Source organism: Phascolarctos cinereus, unplaced genomic scaffold, assembly GCF_003287225.1.
Source record: "Phascolarctos cinereus isolate Bilbo 61053 unplaced genomic scaffold, phaCin_HiC Scaffold_726;HRSCAF=1367, whole genome shotgun sequence".
NCBI lineage: Eukaryota > Metazoa > Chordata > Mammalia > Diprotodontia > Phascolarctidae > Phascolarctos > Phascolarctos cinereus.
The window spans coordinates 364849972-364864168 of record NW_027556098.1 but is presented as its reverse complement, the minus strand read 5'-3'; the positions used below and the strand labels follow the sequence as shown (position 1 = coordinate 364864168).

General features: G+C 42.8%; 1 protein-coding gene across 12 annotated transcripts in view; it reads left to right on the top strand.

The window, feature by feature from the left end:
* Window positions 1–13965, top strand: part of SCMH1 (Scm polycomb group protein homolog 1) — a 163677-nt gene extending 149712 nt beyond the window's left edge. For 10 of the 12 annotated variants that reach the window (XM_078145493.1, XM_078145491.1, XM_078145492.1 and 7 more), the window contains 2 exons: window positions 9993–10135; window positions 11747–13965. In XM_078145493.1, the coding sequence (XP_078001619.1) occupies window positions 9993–10135; window positions 11747–11872 (269 nt within the window). In that variant the 3' untranslated portion in view covers window positions 11873–13965. Of the gene's footprint in view, window positions 1–9992; window positions 10136–11746 lie in introns of those variants that run through there. The other 2 variants (XM_078145497.1, XM_078145496.1) reach the window with 1 other exon arrangement.
* Window positions 13966–14197: the final 232 nt, after the last annotated feature.

The following is a 14197-nucleotide window of genomic DNA, read 5'->3' as shown; positions in this document are numbered from 1 at the left end:
GATACTGTCATCCCCATTTTATAGATTAGCAACTCTCTAAGACTATAAATTGCCAGTAAGTGCTGATATACATTGAGGGGGAGTTTTCTTCACAAGGGCTTACTTAACCCAGTGAAATCATAGGTCCGAGTCCTCCCTTGGTCTTCTCTAAGCTCATTGTCTCTAGTGTTTTCTTCCTGTGACGAGTTTTCCAGACCCCTTAGCATCTTGCCTAATGTCTTCTGGATAAGCTATCTTGTCAGCATCTCTCTTAAAATTATTTTTACTGAAAATTGCTCTTTGCAGTACTATTCAATAAATAACAATTACATGCATACTATATGCAGGCACTTCAGCCCTCAGTAGCATAAAGTGCTTAAAATCACAGAGGTCTCTGCCCTTGCAGCCCAGTGATAGCAGCCTGCAGTAGTGCAAAGAGGGCTGGGTTTGGAGACTAGACACCTGGGTTCAAGTCACAACTCTAACACTTAACTAGCTAGGTGAGCACATCTCTTAACTTCAATCTTGATTTCTTCACCTATAAAATAGGGATAATTTGTGCTACCTATCTCACAGGGTTGTTATAAGAGCATTTTCTAAACCTCAAAATACCACAAAAAAATCTGAGTTGCAGGGCAGGTAAGTGGTGCAGTGGATAGAGCACCAACCCTGGAGTCAGGAGGACCCGAGTTCAAATGCGGTCTCAGACCAGACACTTGACACTTACTAGCTGTGTGATCCTGGGCAAGTCACTTAACCCCAATGTAGGTCATCCTCACTGCTTTGCCTTGAAACCGCTTCTGAGGAAGGGTACAAAGCTGGTTTTGTTGTGGATCTATCAAGTTGGTAGGACCAATCAATCTCAGAGGGAAGGGGAGATTAACACTTGCTAAGGACTGTGTTCATTAGCAGCTTAGGCATCTGCATTCTCACCTGATCTCCACCCTCCACAGAAGAGTTTAGATTTGTATCTCCACTGTCTACATGATAACTACCTAATCTTTACTGGAAAACACAGCATTTGCCCTTCACAAACTGAGTTTGCTAACTGTTTGCTTGGATTTGGTGCCCTCTGCTGGGATACAAGAGAAAATACTGGTCTGAGGTTGGATGGTAGAATACCCCAAAAAAAAGTAGCATTTCAGAAAAAAAAATGAAGTGCTTGAACCTTAGCACTGATCACATCAATGAGTCTTCCTGGCAAGCTGAGCCTCACTTGCTTTGTAGTATTGATAAAAATTCTGCCACCTTTCCAAAAGCAGAATCAGGTACATTTTATCCTGGGCTATGGGCTAATGGTCCCAGGCCTAGGGTCAGACAGAAACCAGGTTCCCAGCAAGTACACGTCTAATAAGGACCTTTAAAGGGCCAGCCAGCACTTCAACTCCATCAGTGCTGAGGGTAGCAGCACCCTGTAGTACCCCAGTGGTCTAGCTGCTTTTAGGCTAAAAGAAGAGGTTGTCCTTTATACAGGTTGGAATGTGTCTGCATCTTTTATCATGGGCAGTTTTGTTCTTTAGAACACATTGAAGCATAGATAGGAAATGACATAATAGTTAACCCCAACTAGCTACTTAGCAGTATTAGAGTGGGTACAAAAGTTTGCAAAGCTATGAAGCAACCTATGGTGGGCTCAGATAGGCCCCTGGTACTCCATACCTCAGTGTGGAATAGTAGGTAAGTCGTTGTCTCAGGAGCCTCACTTGTAGGGCAGAGACAGTCCTGGTCCCCTTCTGTGAGAAGCAGTGGTGGACAAGAGGTTGGTAGGTGGAGTATGGGTACTTTGATATATTAGGCATATCTTATGTGTATCAATTAAAATCTAGTAGGGCCTTTACGTTCTCCTTAGTATTTGTACTGTGCAATTTCTGTAACACAGTGCTTCAGATACAGACCCCCTTGTATAGAGTCTAAAATGGACCTGTCTTATATAATAGTAACTCATTTATGTAGGACTTTACAGCTTACAAAGTACTTTACTGGCATCTCATTTCATTTTCAAAACAATTCTATGAGGTAATAATATTGCCCATTTTATAGATGAGACTCAGGGATCTTGTGACCTACTCAAGGAGTTTACTAGATTATAAATTCCATGAGGGGAAGGATTATATCTTTTTTCTTTCAGGGCCTTTCTACAAGAAGTTCCTAATGAATATTTGTTGCTGAAGGGTAAGCAGGAAGTATGTGATAGACAAAGGGATTAAATCCCAGTTTTTCTGACTTCTGGATTCTTTTCTGTTAAACCACATTACCTCTCCCTTTCATAGCAATATTTTGGTGAATCTATAATCAGGGTATTAGTGAAACATAGGGAGTTTGTGTGTAATTATTAAAATTTATCATTAATAGCCTTGCAGTTCAGCTCAAGCAGGACTCGTGGCATGCTATTTGGGGCACTTTGGATTCATTGGCTACTAAATGAAACTCCAAACCTCCCTCTGAATGTCTAAATGCTACTAGTAAAAATAGCAATAGAAATTAATACAGCTAAAATATGGGAGTTATAAAATTTTAGCATTTAGAGCCAGCAGGGACCTTAGAGATCATTCCATTCCAGTCCTTTCATTTCACAAAAGAGGAAACTGAAACCCAGAGCGGGAACAGGTCCAAAGTCATTGGTGGCAAGTAGTGGGGCTGGTATAGCAAAGTGGTGTTATGGAAAGAGTGGTAGAATTAGAGTCAGGTTATATGACTTTAGGGAAGTCACTTTATCTCTCTAGGACTCCATGACAGTATCTTCAAGGTGAGGCAATTGGATTAGAAGATCTCTAAGATTTTGTTTCTCTTCTGTGTTTAAGATCCTATTGTCCTGTTACTCTAAATCCCAGTACTCTTTCTGCTATGCTGTATGGCAGCAATTAGAAATTCTGTATGTCATTCCCTGCCTCCCCACCAATTTATTGCGTTTTCTCAGGCATATTACAAAACTTCTCTGAGTCTTTCTTTTCACAGCAAAGGGGATCATAATTTTGCCTGTAGGAAGCAGCATGGTAGGGGCAGTTAGGTGGCGCAGTGGATAGAGCACCAGCCCTGGAGTCAGGAGGACCTGAGTTCAAATGTGACCTCAGACATATAACACTTCCTAGCTGTGTGACTGTGGGCAAGTCACTTAACCCCAATTGCTTCACTAAAAAAAAAAAAAAAGGAAGCAGCATGGTACAATGGAAAGAACAGTGAATTTGTGGTCAGAGACCTGAATTTGAATCCTAGACTTGCTACCTATATGATCTTGAATAAATCACTTAAATGCTCTGGACCTCAGTTTCCTAATCTGTGAAATGATGGAATTGGAAGATTTCTTCCTGCTCTAAATTCTATGACTTATCACATATTCAGTCAGTTACCAAATGTTGCTTTTTCTCCCTCCACGACAATCACTTACATTAGACCCCTTTTCTCTGTTCACATGGTCACCATCTTGGTTAAGCCCTTTATCACCCCTTGACTAGTCTATTACAATGGCTTCCTAAGTGGTCTCCTTATTTCAGTTCTCTCCCTTCTCCAATCCATCCTTTGCATGGCTGCAAAAGAGACTTTCTTAAAGCTCATATTTGTCTATGTCTCTTTCCTGTACCAAAAACTCCAGTGGTTCCTTATTGCCTCTAGGATAAAATAAAACTCTCCTGTTTTGCTTGTGAGGTCCTTCATGTACTGGACTCCAACTCTTTCCAAGCTCTTATATATCACTCCCTTTTCTGCACACTGTAATCCAACCAAAGTGGCCTTTTTGTTCTCTACACATGGAACTCCCATTTCCTGTCTTCATAACTTTCCACTGGCTGTCCCTCATGCCTGGAATGTATTCCCATCTTAGCTTTGCCTCATAAAATCGCTCCCTTCCTTCAAGACACAACTGAAGAATTATCTTCTATATGAAGCCTTTTTTGATTCCCTCCCCCAGCTTCACCCTGCCATCAACCACTGGTTCCTTTTCTCCCTCCTTCCCTTGTACCTTGTATTTATTTTGTATTTATTCTGCACGTGTTACACACACAAACAATACACATTGATATTGTCTTCCTTAATAGAAGATAACATGCTTGAGAGGAGAGATTGTTTCAATTTTTGTATTTTTATCCCCATCACCTAGAACAATGCCTGGTACATAGTAGATACTGAATAAGTGACATTAGGCCAAAGAGTAAAAGGGCTTTGGGAAGGACAGAGTACTGTGACATGTTAGTGATGGTTGAGGAGCTATTCCCTGTTGCTCATGCTTCAATCCTGCCTCCCTGTGTGTCAGCTTTGACCCTAAGGATGCCCCAAGACAGGTGGAAGGCAAGGAATTAGATTGCCAATTTTGGAGCCTACACAGTATTTGCAGGTGAGGTTTGTGATGACTTAGCCCAATATCTTTTATTAACCACCTACTGTGTGCAGAGCACTGTGCTAGGAATGCTAAAAAGTCACTACCCTTATGGATCTGATAGTTTATAGAGTAGAACGACATAACAGGCAAGAAGTATGATATGTATAAAACTAGTATATGGTAAGTATATGAGAGGGACAAATAGTTCACTACCAATTCGACTAATAGGGACACTTTATGAAGTAAGTGGCATTTGAGTTGGACTTTTGTCATTGTATCTTCAGCACTTGACATAAATTAATAAATGCTTGTTGAATTGAATCATTTTTATTTTTTTAATTCAGTTTTACTTATTTTCAGTTCTGAATTCTTTCCTTCTTTCCTCCCTCTCCACCATCCATTGAGTAGATAAGAAAACCAAAACCCATTACAAGTATGCATAGGCATGCAAAACAAATCCCCATGTTAACCATGTCCAAAAATAGAAAGAAACAGGGAGAAAGACAACAAAATGTGTTTCATTCTGTATTCTGAGTCCATCAATTATCTGTCTGGAGATAGATAGCATGTTTCCTCATGAGCCCTCTGGAATTGTGGTTGGTCATTGTGTTTATCGGCATTCCTAAGTCTTTCAAAGTTGGTTATCTTAGGTACGCTAATATACTGTTTGTGTGACCATGAACTAGTCCAACCATTCTGGAGAACAATTTGGAACTATGCCCAAAGGGCTGTAAAACTGCATACCATTTGACCCAGCAATATGGCTACTAGGTCCATATCCCAAAGAGATCAAAGGGAAAGGACTCATATATACAAAAATATTTATAGCTGTTCTTTTTGTTCTATTTATAGCAAAAATTGGAAACTGAAGGGATACCCATCAGTTGGAGAATGGATGAACAAGTTATAGTATATGATTGTGATACAGTACTATTGTGCTATAAGAAATGATGAGAATTTTTTCAGGAAAACCTGGGAAGACCTATATAAACTGATGCAAAATGGAGTGAGCAGAACCAAGAGAACAACATACACAATAACTATAATATTGTAATGTAATCAACTGTGAGAGACTTAGCAGCTGTGATCAATGTAATGATCCACAATAATTCCAAAGGACTCATGAAAAAAAAATGCTGTCCACCTCTAGATGGAGAACTAATGGACTGAGTGTAGATTGAAACATTTTTTTCTTACTTTTCTTGCTTTTTTTTAAATTGCAGTGTGGCTAATATGGAAATATATTTTGCATGACTTCATATGTATAATGGGCATCAAATTTCTTTCCTTCTCAGTGGGTTGGAGAGGGAGAGAATTCAGAACTGAAAATAGAAATTAAAAATAAGGGGAAAAATTTAAAATAAGGGGGAAAAACAAATACAGTATTGTTTGTATAAATTGTTTTCCTCATTCTGCTCACTTCACTTTGAATCTGTTCTTCCCAGGTTTTTCTGAAACCATCTCCTTTCTTATTTCTTATAGCGCAATAGTATTCTGTCACATTTATATACCATAATTTGTTTGGTCATTCTCCTATGGATGGGTACCACGTCAGTTTCTAATTCTTTACTAACACAAAAAGAGTTATACAAACATTTTTGTATGTAGGAGTCTTTTTCCCTTTTTATGTCTGGGGTATAGACCCAACATTGGTATTACTGAGTCAAAGGGTGTGTGCAATTTAATAGTTGGGGCGGGGGTGGGGGGTGGGGGGAGGGTTTGGTTCCAGATTGCTTTCCAGAATGAATGGGCCAGTTCACAGCTATATCAGTAGTTCATTAAAATTCTTGTTTTCCCAAAATCCTTCCAGAGTTTGTCATGTTCATTTTTTGTCATCTTAGCCAATCTAATGGGTGTGAGAGAATACAGTACCTAAGATTTGTTTTATTGAATTTCCCTAATTTTAAGTGATATAAAATAATTTTTTCCGTAGGATTAATGGTAGCTTGAATTTCTTGCTCTGAAAACTGCCTAATCATACACATTGTCCATTTATCAATTAGGGGATGGCTCTTATAAATTTGAATCAGTTGCCTATATGAGACCTTTTTGAGAGTTTTTTCCCCCAATTTCCTGCCTCTCTTCTAATTTTAGCTATATTGGTTTTGTTTGTGCAAAAAATTTTTAATTTTATGTAATGAAAAATTGTCCATTTTACCTCCTGTGAACCTCTCTGTCTCTTGTTTGGTCATGAACTCTTCTCCTTTCCATAGATCTGACAGATAATTTCTTTCATCTTCCTTTCATTTACATTTAATTCAATTTCCTATAATCCTCTAATAATTGACTAATGATGGCACTCTTTACATCTAAATTATATGCCCATTTGGGGCTTATCTTGGTATATAAAATGAGATGTCGGTCCGTCCCTGGTGGCTGCCAGAGTATTTTCCAGTTTCCCCATTGAAAATTTCTGTTGAAGATAGAGTTCTTGCCCCAGGAGCTAGAATTTTGGGGCTTATCAAATACTGGGTTACTGGCTTCCACGTATGATGTACCTAAACTATTCCACCAGTCAGCCTTCCCATTTCTTACTCAGTACGCAATTGTTTTGATAATTGCAGCATTGTAATATACTAGGATCAGGTACTACTAGGCCTCCTTTTTGGAAAAAAAAAATTTTTTTAAGTGATATCAATAGGACTTCCTGATTGGATATAATACAAGTGAGGAAGAAGAAGAACCCAAATCCAAGATAAACCAAGATTTGAAAATTCTCCTGTGGTGGAGGGATGGCTGAGTGATAAAAGTTCCCAAGAGGCAGCATGAGCTTGTAGAAGAAAGAATGTAGAGTTTTTAGTCGAAAGATCAAGGACTTGCTATGCAGTTTACTAGCAGCATGACCCTGGGCAAGTCACTTAATCTTTCTTGAACTCACTTTTCTCATATGTGGAGTGTGGGATAGGAAAAGGGTTTAGAAGAGATGGTTTCTAAGGTCCCCTCTGATTTCCTCATGCTGTAATTTTTATGTGTAATTGACTGGTAATTATTTAACATAATCATGCTCTCAAGTAACTAAGGATAATTGGCCAAGAACCTTCTGGCAAAAGAGTGAGTGGGCATTTCAAGGACCATAGCAGTCAATGGGTTAGAAATTAATAGCCAAGGCATCCACCTGGTACCATTTTCTCCTATTTCTAGGCATTTGCCCAAGAAACCTACTCTGGGCGCTTCAACATCTCCTACTAGAGAAGGAGACAACATCTGGACACAGAACAGGACTGAAATAAGCCCAGTGTCTACTTTACCCATTCTACCAGTCTTGTTTGGGTCTTTTTCGAACCACTGAACGTCAGAGTATCTGAGATGACAGAGGCTTTTGAGATCATCTAGTCCAGGGATGGGGAACCTGCAGCCTCGAGGCCACATGTTCTCAGGCTTGGCCTTTTGACTGAGTCCAAGCTTTACCAAAAAAATCCTTTATTAAGGGCATTTGTTCTGTGAAGTTTGGATTCAGTCAAAGGGCTGTACTTGAGGACCTACAGGGCCACAAGGATTTGTTCTATAAAGCTTGGACTCAGTCAGAAGGCCACACCCGAGGATGTGTGGCCTCGAGGCTGCAGGTTCCTCACCCCTGATCTAGTCTAACCATTTCCAAGCTGTTTTTATTTGAGAATGCCACCTCTGTTCCTGACCTGAGTGTGTCAGTAGGACTCTTAAGCAGGCAGTGGGGAAACTTTATTCACCAGAGCTTGAGACTGACTTGAAATCTCCCAAACTCCATTTGGAGAAAGGTCTGTTACTCTACCCTACCCCAGTTCCTTCAGCCTCAGCAAACATGCCCCCAAAATATAGTCCCCCAGGTACTGGTTCCTATACCAGTGCTCTAGCCTTGTTCAAACACCATACTGTACTATACCATACTTCCATATCAAAACTTTGCTCCCAGGCTGATAGAGAACTCAAAGGCCAAGCCTTCAGGTCTGGGCATTGGGACAGTCTGGAGAGTCTCTCATTCCTATTACACCTTTGTAATGGCAACATATGTCAAGGACTAGTTTCCCCACTGGCTCTCAGGTCACTTGATAGGATAGAACCTAGATGGACATCATAAGGGCAGCTGGTGGCCCAGAGTACAGGGGGCAGTGCAAGGAAGGAGAAGAGAGTGAATGGCCAGAGAGAGAAAAACAGAGAGATGTTCCTGGGCTCTGCCAATGAGCTGCAGGATTCTGTCTCTGATTTTAACAGTACCAAGTAGTAGAATGTAGCAGCCCACCATGACATCAGTCTCAGATTGTTAGAAGCATCTAGGACCCTGTACATAATGGTTGTGGTATTTGTATATTATAGTTAACTTCTCTTTCCCCCCCACTCCCATTAGGGGCTGTGTGGTTTATTTCTAGATACACCTAGCACAATGCCCTGCACATAATAGGCACTTAGTAAGTGATTGTTATGTTGAATTCAATTGACATTCCCTAAACTTTCTTTAATAGTATGATATCAATCTTTTCTATTTTTTGGAGTGGGAATCCTGGCCTATTATTTCTTTGGTGTAGGGAACTCCTTCTACCAATGCAGATCAACAACTGTACTACAATTTAGCATCTTAGAGAGTTGCCTGGAGCACTGAGAGAGGTTAAGTAACTCACCTAGGGTTGTATACCCAGAATGTGCCAGAGTGAGGACCTAAACATGTATCATTTGGACTCCTAGGCTAGTCTATACAGGCCATACTTCCTCTCATAGATCTAGATGCCTGAGTTCACCTAAATCATTTCACCCCCCTGAGCCTTAGTTTCCTGATCTCTAAAATAAGAAGCTGGACTAGATGGTCTCTGAGGTCCCACCAGACACTATCACTCTGGGATACAGATACTAATCCATCTAGGTTCTATGTACAGATACTCTTTGTACAGATACAAAGAGTGAAATAAGCCCTCCTTGCAAGGAGCTTGCATTGGTAACTAACTGGAAGAAGAGGGATGCCCTTGACAAAAATAGGGAAGTTAGAGGAGGACACCTCCTGGGCCAACTGTTTAAACCTGCATTTGTAAAAGACTTTCTCTGGTCCTGTGCCCCAAATTATAATCTATGCTGCCATGACACTGTGACTGAGTTGTCTCTAAGAGCCCTTCTAGTCCTAAATCAATGACCCTGGGATTCCTCCCACAGGAGGTTCAAAAGAACAGGCTCCCAAGGGATCTTTTAGGGAAGATATCAACAAGCTAGAGGGTGACTAGGGTAATGAGCTTTAGCTTCATGATCCATGAAGGCCAGATAAGGGAACTGGACCTAGTTCAGAGAAAAGAAAACTCTGGTGATGTGAGAGCTTCTTCCAAGTATTTGAAGGTCTGCCATGTGGAAGAGGAATTAGACTTGCTCACCTTAACTCCAGAGGGCAGAAATGGCATAAAAATAGATTTCAGCTTGATGTAAAGAAGAACTTCCAAGTAGTAAAAGTACTTTCCAGATGTAAAATGATCTGCCTTGAAAAGTAATGAGTTCCCCATCACTTGAGGCCTTAAAACTAAGGAAGGCTACCAGTTGTCAAGTGTGTTGTAGAGTGAATTCCTATTCAGGCACAAAATAGATTAGATGACCTCTGAGGCTCCTTTCAGCTATGAGAGTCTGTGAATACTCTTGGATGTGTAAGTTCTGGTCTGTTTTTAAATTAGTACCGTTAGTTTATTGTAACATTTTCATTTTTGTGTGTGACTGAGCAGAAGATGTGACTTTCTTTCATGTTCCTATCTGTCAGGTTCTGATCGATATCTGGGATCTCGAGACCCATCACGATTGAGCAGCCGGGACCCTTCTTCTTGGACAGTAGAAGATGTGATGAAGTTTGTCAGAGAAGCTGATCCTCAACTGGGACCCCATGCTGACCTCTTTCGAAAACATGTAATTCTCCTCTTGGACTTAATCTCAGATGGATTCTGGTTTATGTGTATTAGTTTTGTCTTAGCAACTTGACCATGAGCTTTTGGAGGGCAGGCATTATGTTTAATAACTGTTCAGCATCCTCTACAACAGGGGTTCTTACCCTGGGGTCCAGGGACCCCCAGGGGGTCTAGGGATAGATTTCAGGTGATCTATGAACTTGGTTTGGAGGGGAGGGGGAATTACATCTTTATTTTCATTAAATATGTAACTGAAATTTAGCATTTCCATCAGTTTTGAATGTAGGCAACAAACCATTGTTCCAGAGGCTTCATTAGTGCCAAAAGTTACTTGTGACACAAAAAATTTTAAGAACCCCTTCCCTACAACCTAGCACAAGTCTAGGCACACAGTAAGTTCCCAGTAACGCTTATTCATTAATTGACTGATTTTTCTTGAACTACACAAGCAGCAGGGGCCCCTCTGCTTGAGTCCAAGGTTCTGTCAGCCAGTTTAACAGGTGATCACTTGAGCACCTGTTAGATGCCCATCCTAGAGCTAGATAGACACCATGGGGAATACAAGGGGGAAAGGCCTAGTTCCCACTGACGCAGAGTTCATAGTTTAGCTGGGGAGACAAAACACATACAAAACAATAAGAGACAATAATAATAAAATTTTTCATTTGTGTAGCATTTTAGGGGTTACCAAGCACTTTCCTTATAACAGTTCCATGAGGTGGGTAATATCCTCATTTTGTAGATAAGGAAACGGAGGCTTCGAGAAACTCAGCAGCTCGCCTAGAGCCACACAGCTAGAAGTATTGGCCAGGAGTCACAGCCACCTTTCTTGCCTCCCACAATACCACTGTCTCTTTTTGTGAGAGGCTATATAATTCACTGATATACAAATTCTAAATACTAAGGAAGGAACAGATTAGCATGGATTGCAGGAGTCAGGAAAGGCTTCCTGGGCTTGAGCTGTGCCCAGAAAGATGAATAGGATTTAAAGAGGCTAAAAGAAATGGAGAGGGCATTCCAGGCCAAGGGGGAGGTTCATGTGACAATGAGGAGAAAAGCCAACTGCTGGTGAGAGAAGGTGGAATTGGTAAAGTCTGACATGACGGAAAGCCTCAGATGCCAGAAAATGACTGCACTTTGTAAACCCTTTAACATAGCATAATAAGGTTTATCAAGGGTCCTGTGCAGGAGGTAGCACACATTTTATCATGTCCATTTATAGGTGGCCAAACAGAAGATGAGAGAAAGATAAACTTGCCCAGGCTTAAACACAATGAGTATTGGAACCATGATTTGAACCCAAGTTTTGTGACTCTGATTCTAAACTTAGAGTTTAGACTCCAAACACTAAACTCTTAGTGTTAAGCCATACTGTCACCATCAAGGCTGTTTTTGACGTGGTCCTCAGTCGAGTAGTTGTCTCCCCAGCATTTAAGTTGCCCCAGAGAAGAAGAAAGGAAAACTTGAGACCTGCGTGATCCTTGTGTGATGCCCGGTGCCTCAGGTCAGGACCTTAATATCTCTGTCTGGTGCTTGAGGGCTCCCATAGCCAGTTAACACTTGCCCAGTTCTATCTGACGCCCCCTTTTAACTCCCCTTTCTCTGGTGGCAGGAGATCGACGGGAAGGCCCTACTCCTCCTCCGGAGCGACATGATGATGAAGTACATGGGCCTAAAGCTGGGCCCGGCGCTGAAGCTCACCTACCACATTGACAGACTAAAGCAAGGGAAGTTCTGAGGAACCCCTGGAGAAGGACATCTGTCCCATCTGCCCAGCCTCAGAGGCCCAGCTCACACCTACTTGAGGCTCCCGTGGGTCAGTGCAGCCCAGCACAATGCAGCACCATTCCGGCGGCCTCCAAGTCAGGCAGGCAGCCCTCCCTGCCCCCGTATGCACGCACGCACGCACACCTCCGGACCCCTGCCCAGCACCTAGCAGGTTCCTAGAAAAACAGGACCTGCCCCTGGCCCTGAATGGGGCTGTCCAACAATGACGACGAATTGATGGTCTTGCTCAGGGGCAGCTCCTGGTGAAGATTGCAGAGTCATCCCATTTCTGTGCTGGTGGAAGACTCCAGAGGGGAATGCATTGGATGGCTGGTTTGGCCACCTGGATTCTTTACTTCCAGGTCAGGAATGCCTGGCCTGGCTTCCTTTCTCCAAGCTGGCTTTGTTCTTATGCCACTTCTTGGCTGGTTGTCTTTGCAGAGGGCTATGAGACTCTAGGAGGCTGTTTGAGGAGCAGTCTCCTTCCTTTTTCTTCCCTCCCCTCCCCACACTGACCAGTCCTCCCCTGTCTCCCTCTTCCCTCATTGAGGCTGGTCACTCTGAAATGTGTGCTTTTCCCTCCAATGACATGCCCTTCCATGAAGGGTCAAGGAGAGGAGAAGGAACTGCCCATTAGCCTGCTACGCTCATCCCTCTGGAGGGGCGGGGGAGTTTGCTACCTTCTCATCCAGGGCTGGTGCTACTCTTCCTCCTCCCCCAAAGCTGCTGGCCCCCCAACACTTTCCTGCAGGGAGAGGGTGCACGGAGCTGGTGAAGTAACATATGATTCAGAGGCCCACATCCCTTTGTATTTATTCTGGGTGCTGTGGCCTTGCGTGGAGGGAATGTACTGAGTCCCTGAAAAAGGAGCCGAGACCAGGCACTCGCATACTATGGGCACCGCTTTAAGAACAAGAGTACAAGGCCTTGTGGTGGTGCTAGCCAGCTCCACTGCCAGTAGCCCTGCCCTGAGAGGTGCAGACTTTGGGAGTTTTCTATCAAGTTAGCAGCATAGCCCCACCCTTCAGTGTCCCAAGGGGCCTCTGGCCACCTCCTCCCCAGTGCACCAGATCCTTCTCCCAGCTACATACTCCTAACTAATGGTGCAAATGTTTTCTTTTTGTAAGAGTCTTTTGTATTGTTATTTATTTTTTTCCAGCACCTGTGCAGTGATCCACAGCTCACATCCATTCCAACCTAGAGGCTGGGAAGTAGGCAGGAGGAGGAATGAGACTGCCAATAATCTCCCCCCTCTTTCCCCCTCCTTCCCCCCTCCTTCCTCCCCTAGCCCTGAAAGATCTTAGCCCCTTTCCAGAGGACTCAGAAAGTTAAATACTCTTCTTCTGGAGGGACTGGAAAGCCAACCATAGCCCCCAGAGGGCCCTGTAGAAGAGGTTCAAAGGCAGCCCTGGGGTCTACCTCCTTAGTCAATAGAGAAGACCATTCTCAGCACCTTCCACCTTTCTACCTTCAGTCCTGATTCTCCTTTACTTATCTGATGAGAAAAATCCCACAAAGAAGGAAGGGTGCCTGAGGCATCAAGGGGTCCTGCTTCTTTATATTCCCCGCCACGTCATCCTCTGCTCCTTAGCTGCCTACCTGGGATTTGGACCAGATGACTTGTAAGAACCAAGAAAACTGAAGTGGGAAGGGGGGGGGGGGCGCTAGATGGATGTCTACACCAAGAAGGTAAATCCCTTTCAGGTACTCCCAAGTTTGGGGGGGGGACAGTCAGTGGCACCTCACAATGAACTTGCCTCTGGTTTGGCCAGACAGCCCTCTTTCCTCTCTTCTTCCCTCTTCCCCTTTAATTCATCCTTCTCTCACCATCCTCACCCCCCAACACAAACAAGGCAGTGTGGCTGCCAGCGCCTCTGAAGCAGCCTTGCTGCCAGCATTGGTCTCTCCCAGTCCGAGAGTTTTATTTCACAAGCTGTCCATTAACATCATTTGTCACTGGGTGAGCAGAACAGAGTGCTACCCATGGTCTCACTGATGCTGTCACCCAGATTCCTTTTATGTCAATTTGTTTATAAAGAAGAAATAAAAAAAAAAAACCAAGGATGTTGATCTCTTATTAATCATCAGTCAAGTCCTTTTGAATGCCTACTTTTTGCCAGGTGAAAACAGAAGAGCCATGATCCCTGCCCTGAGGAAGCTTACAGTCTGGTTAAGAAGATGCATGACAGAACAGTTAAGGAATAAGTGGTGCGTAAAAGGGCAACAGGGAGTTTAGAGATGGAGCAGATCAGAGGGGTTTGAAGTAGCTAGGGATGATCCCTGGAGGAGGTACCAC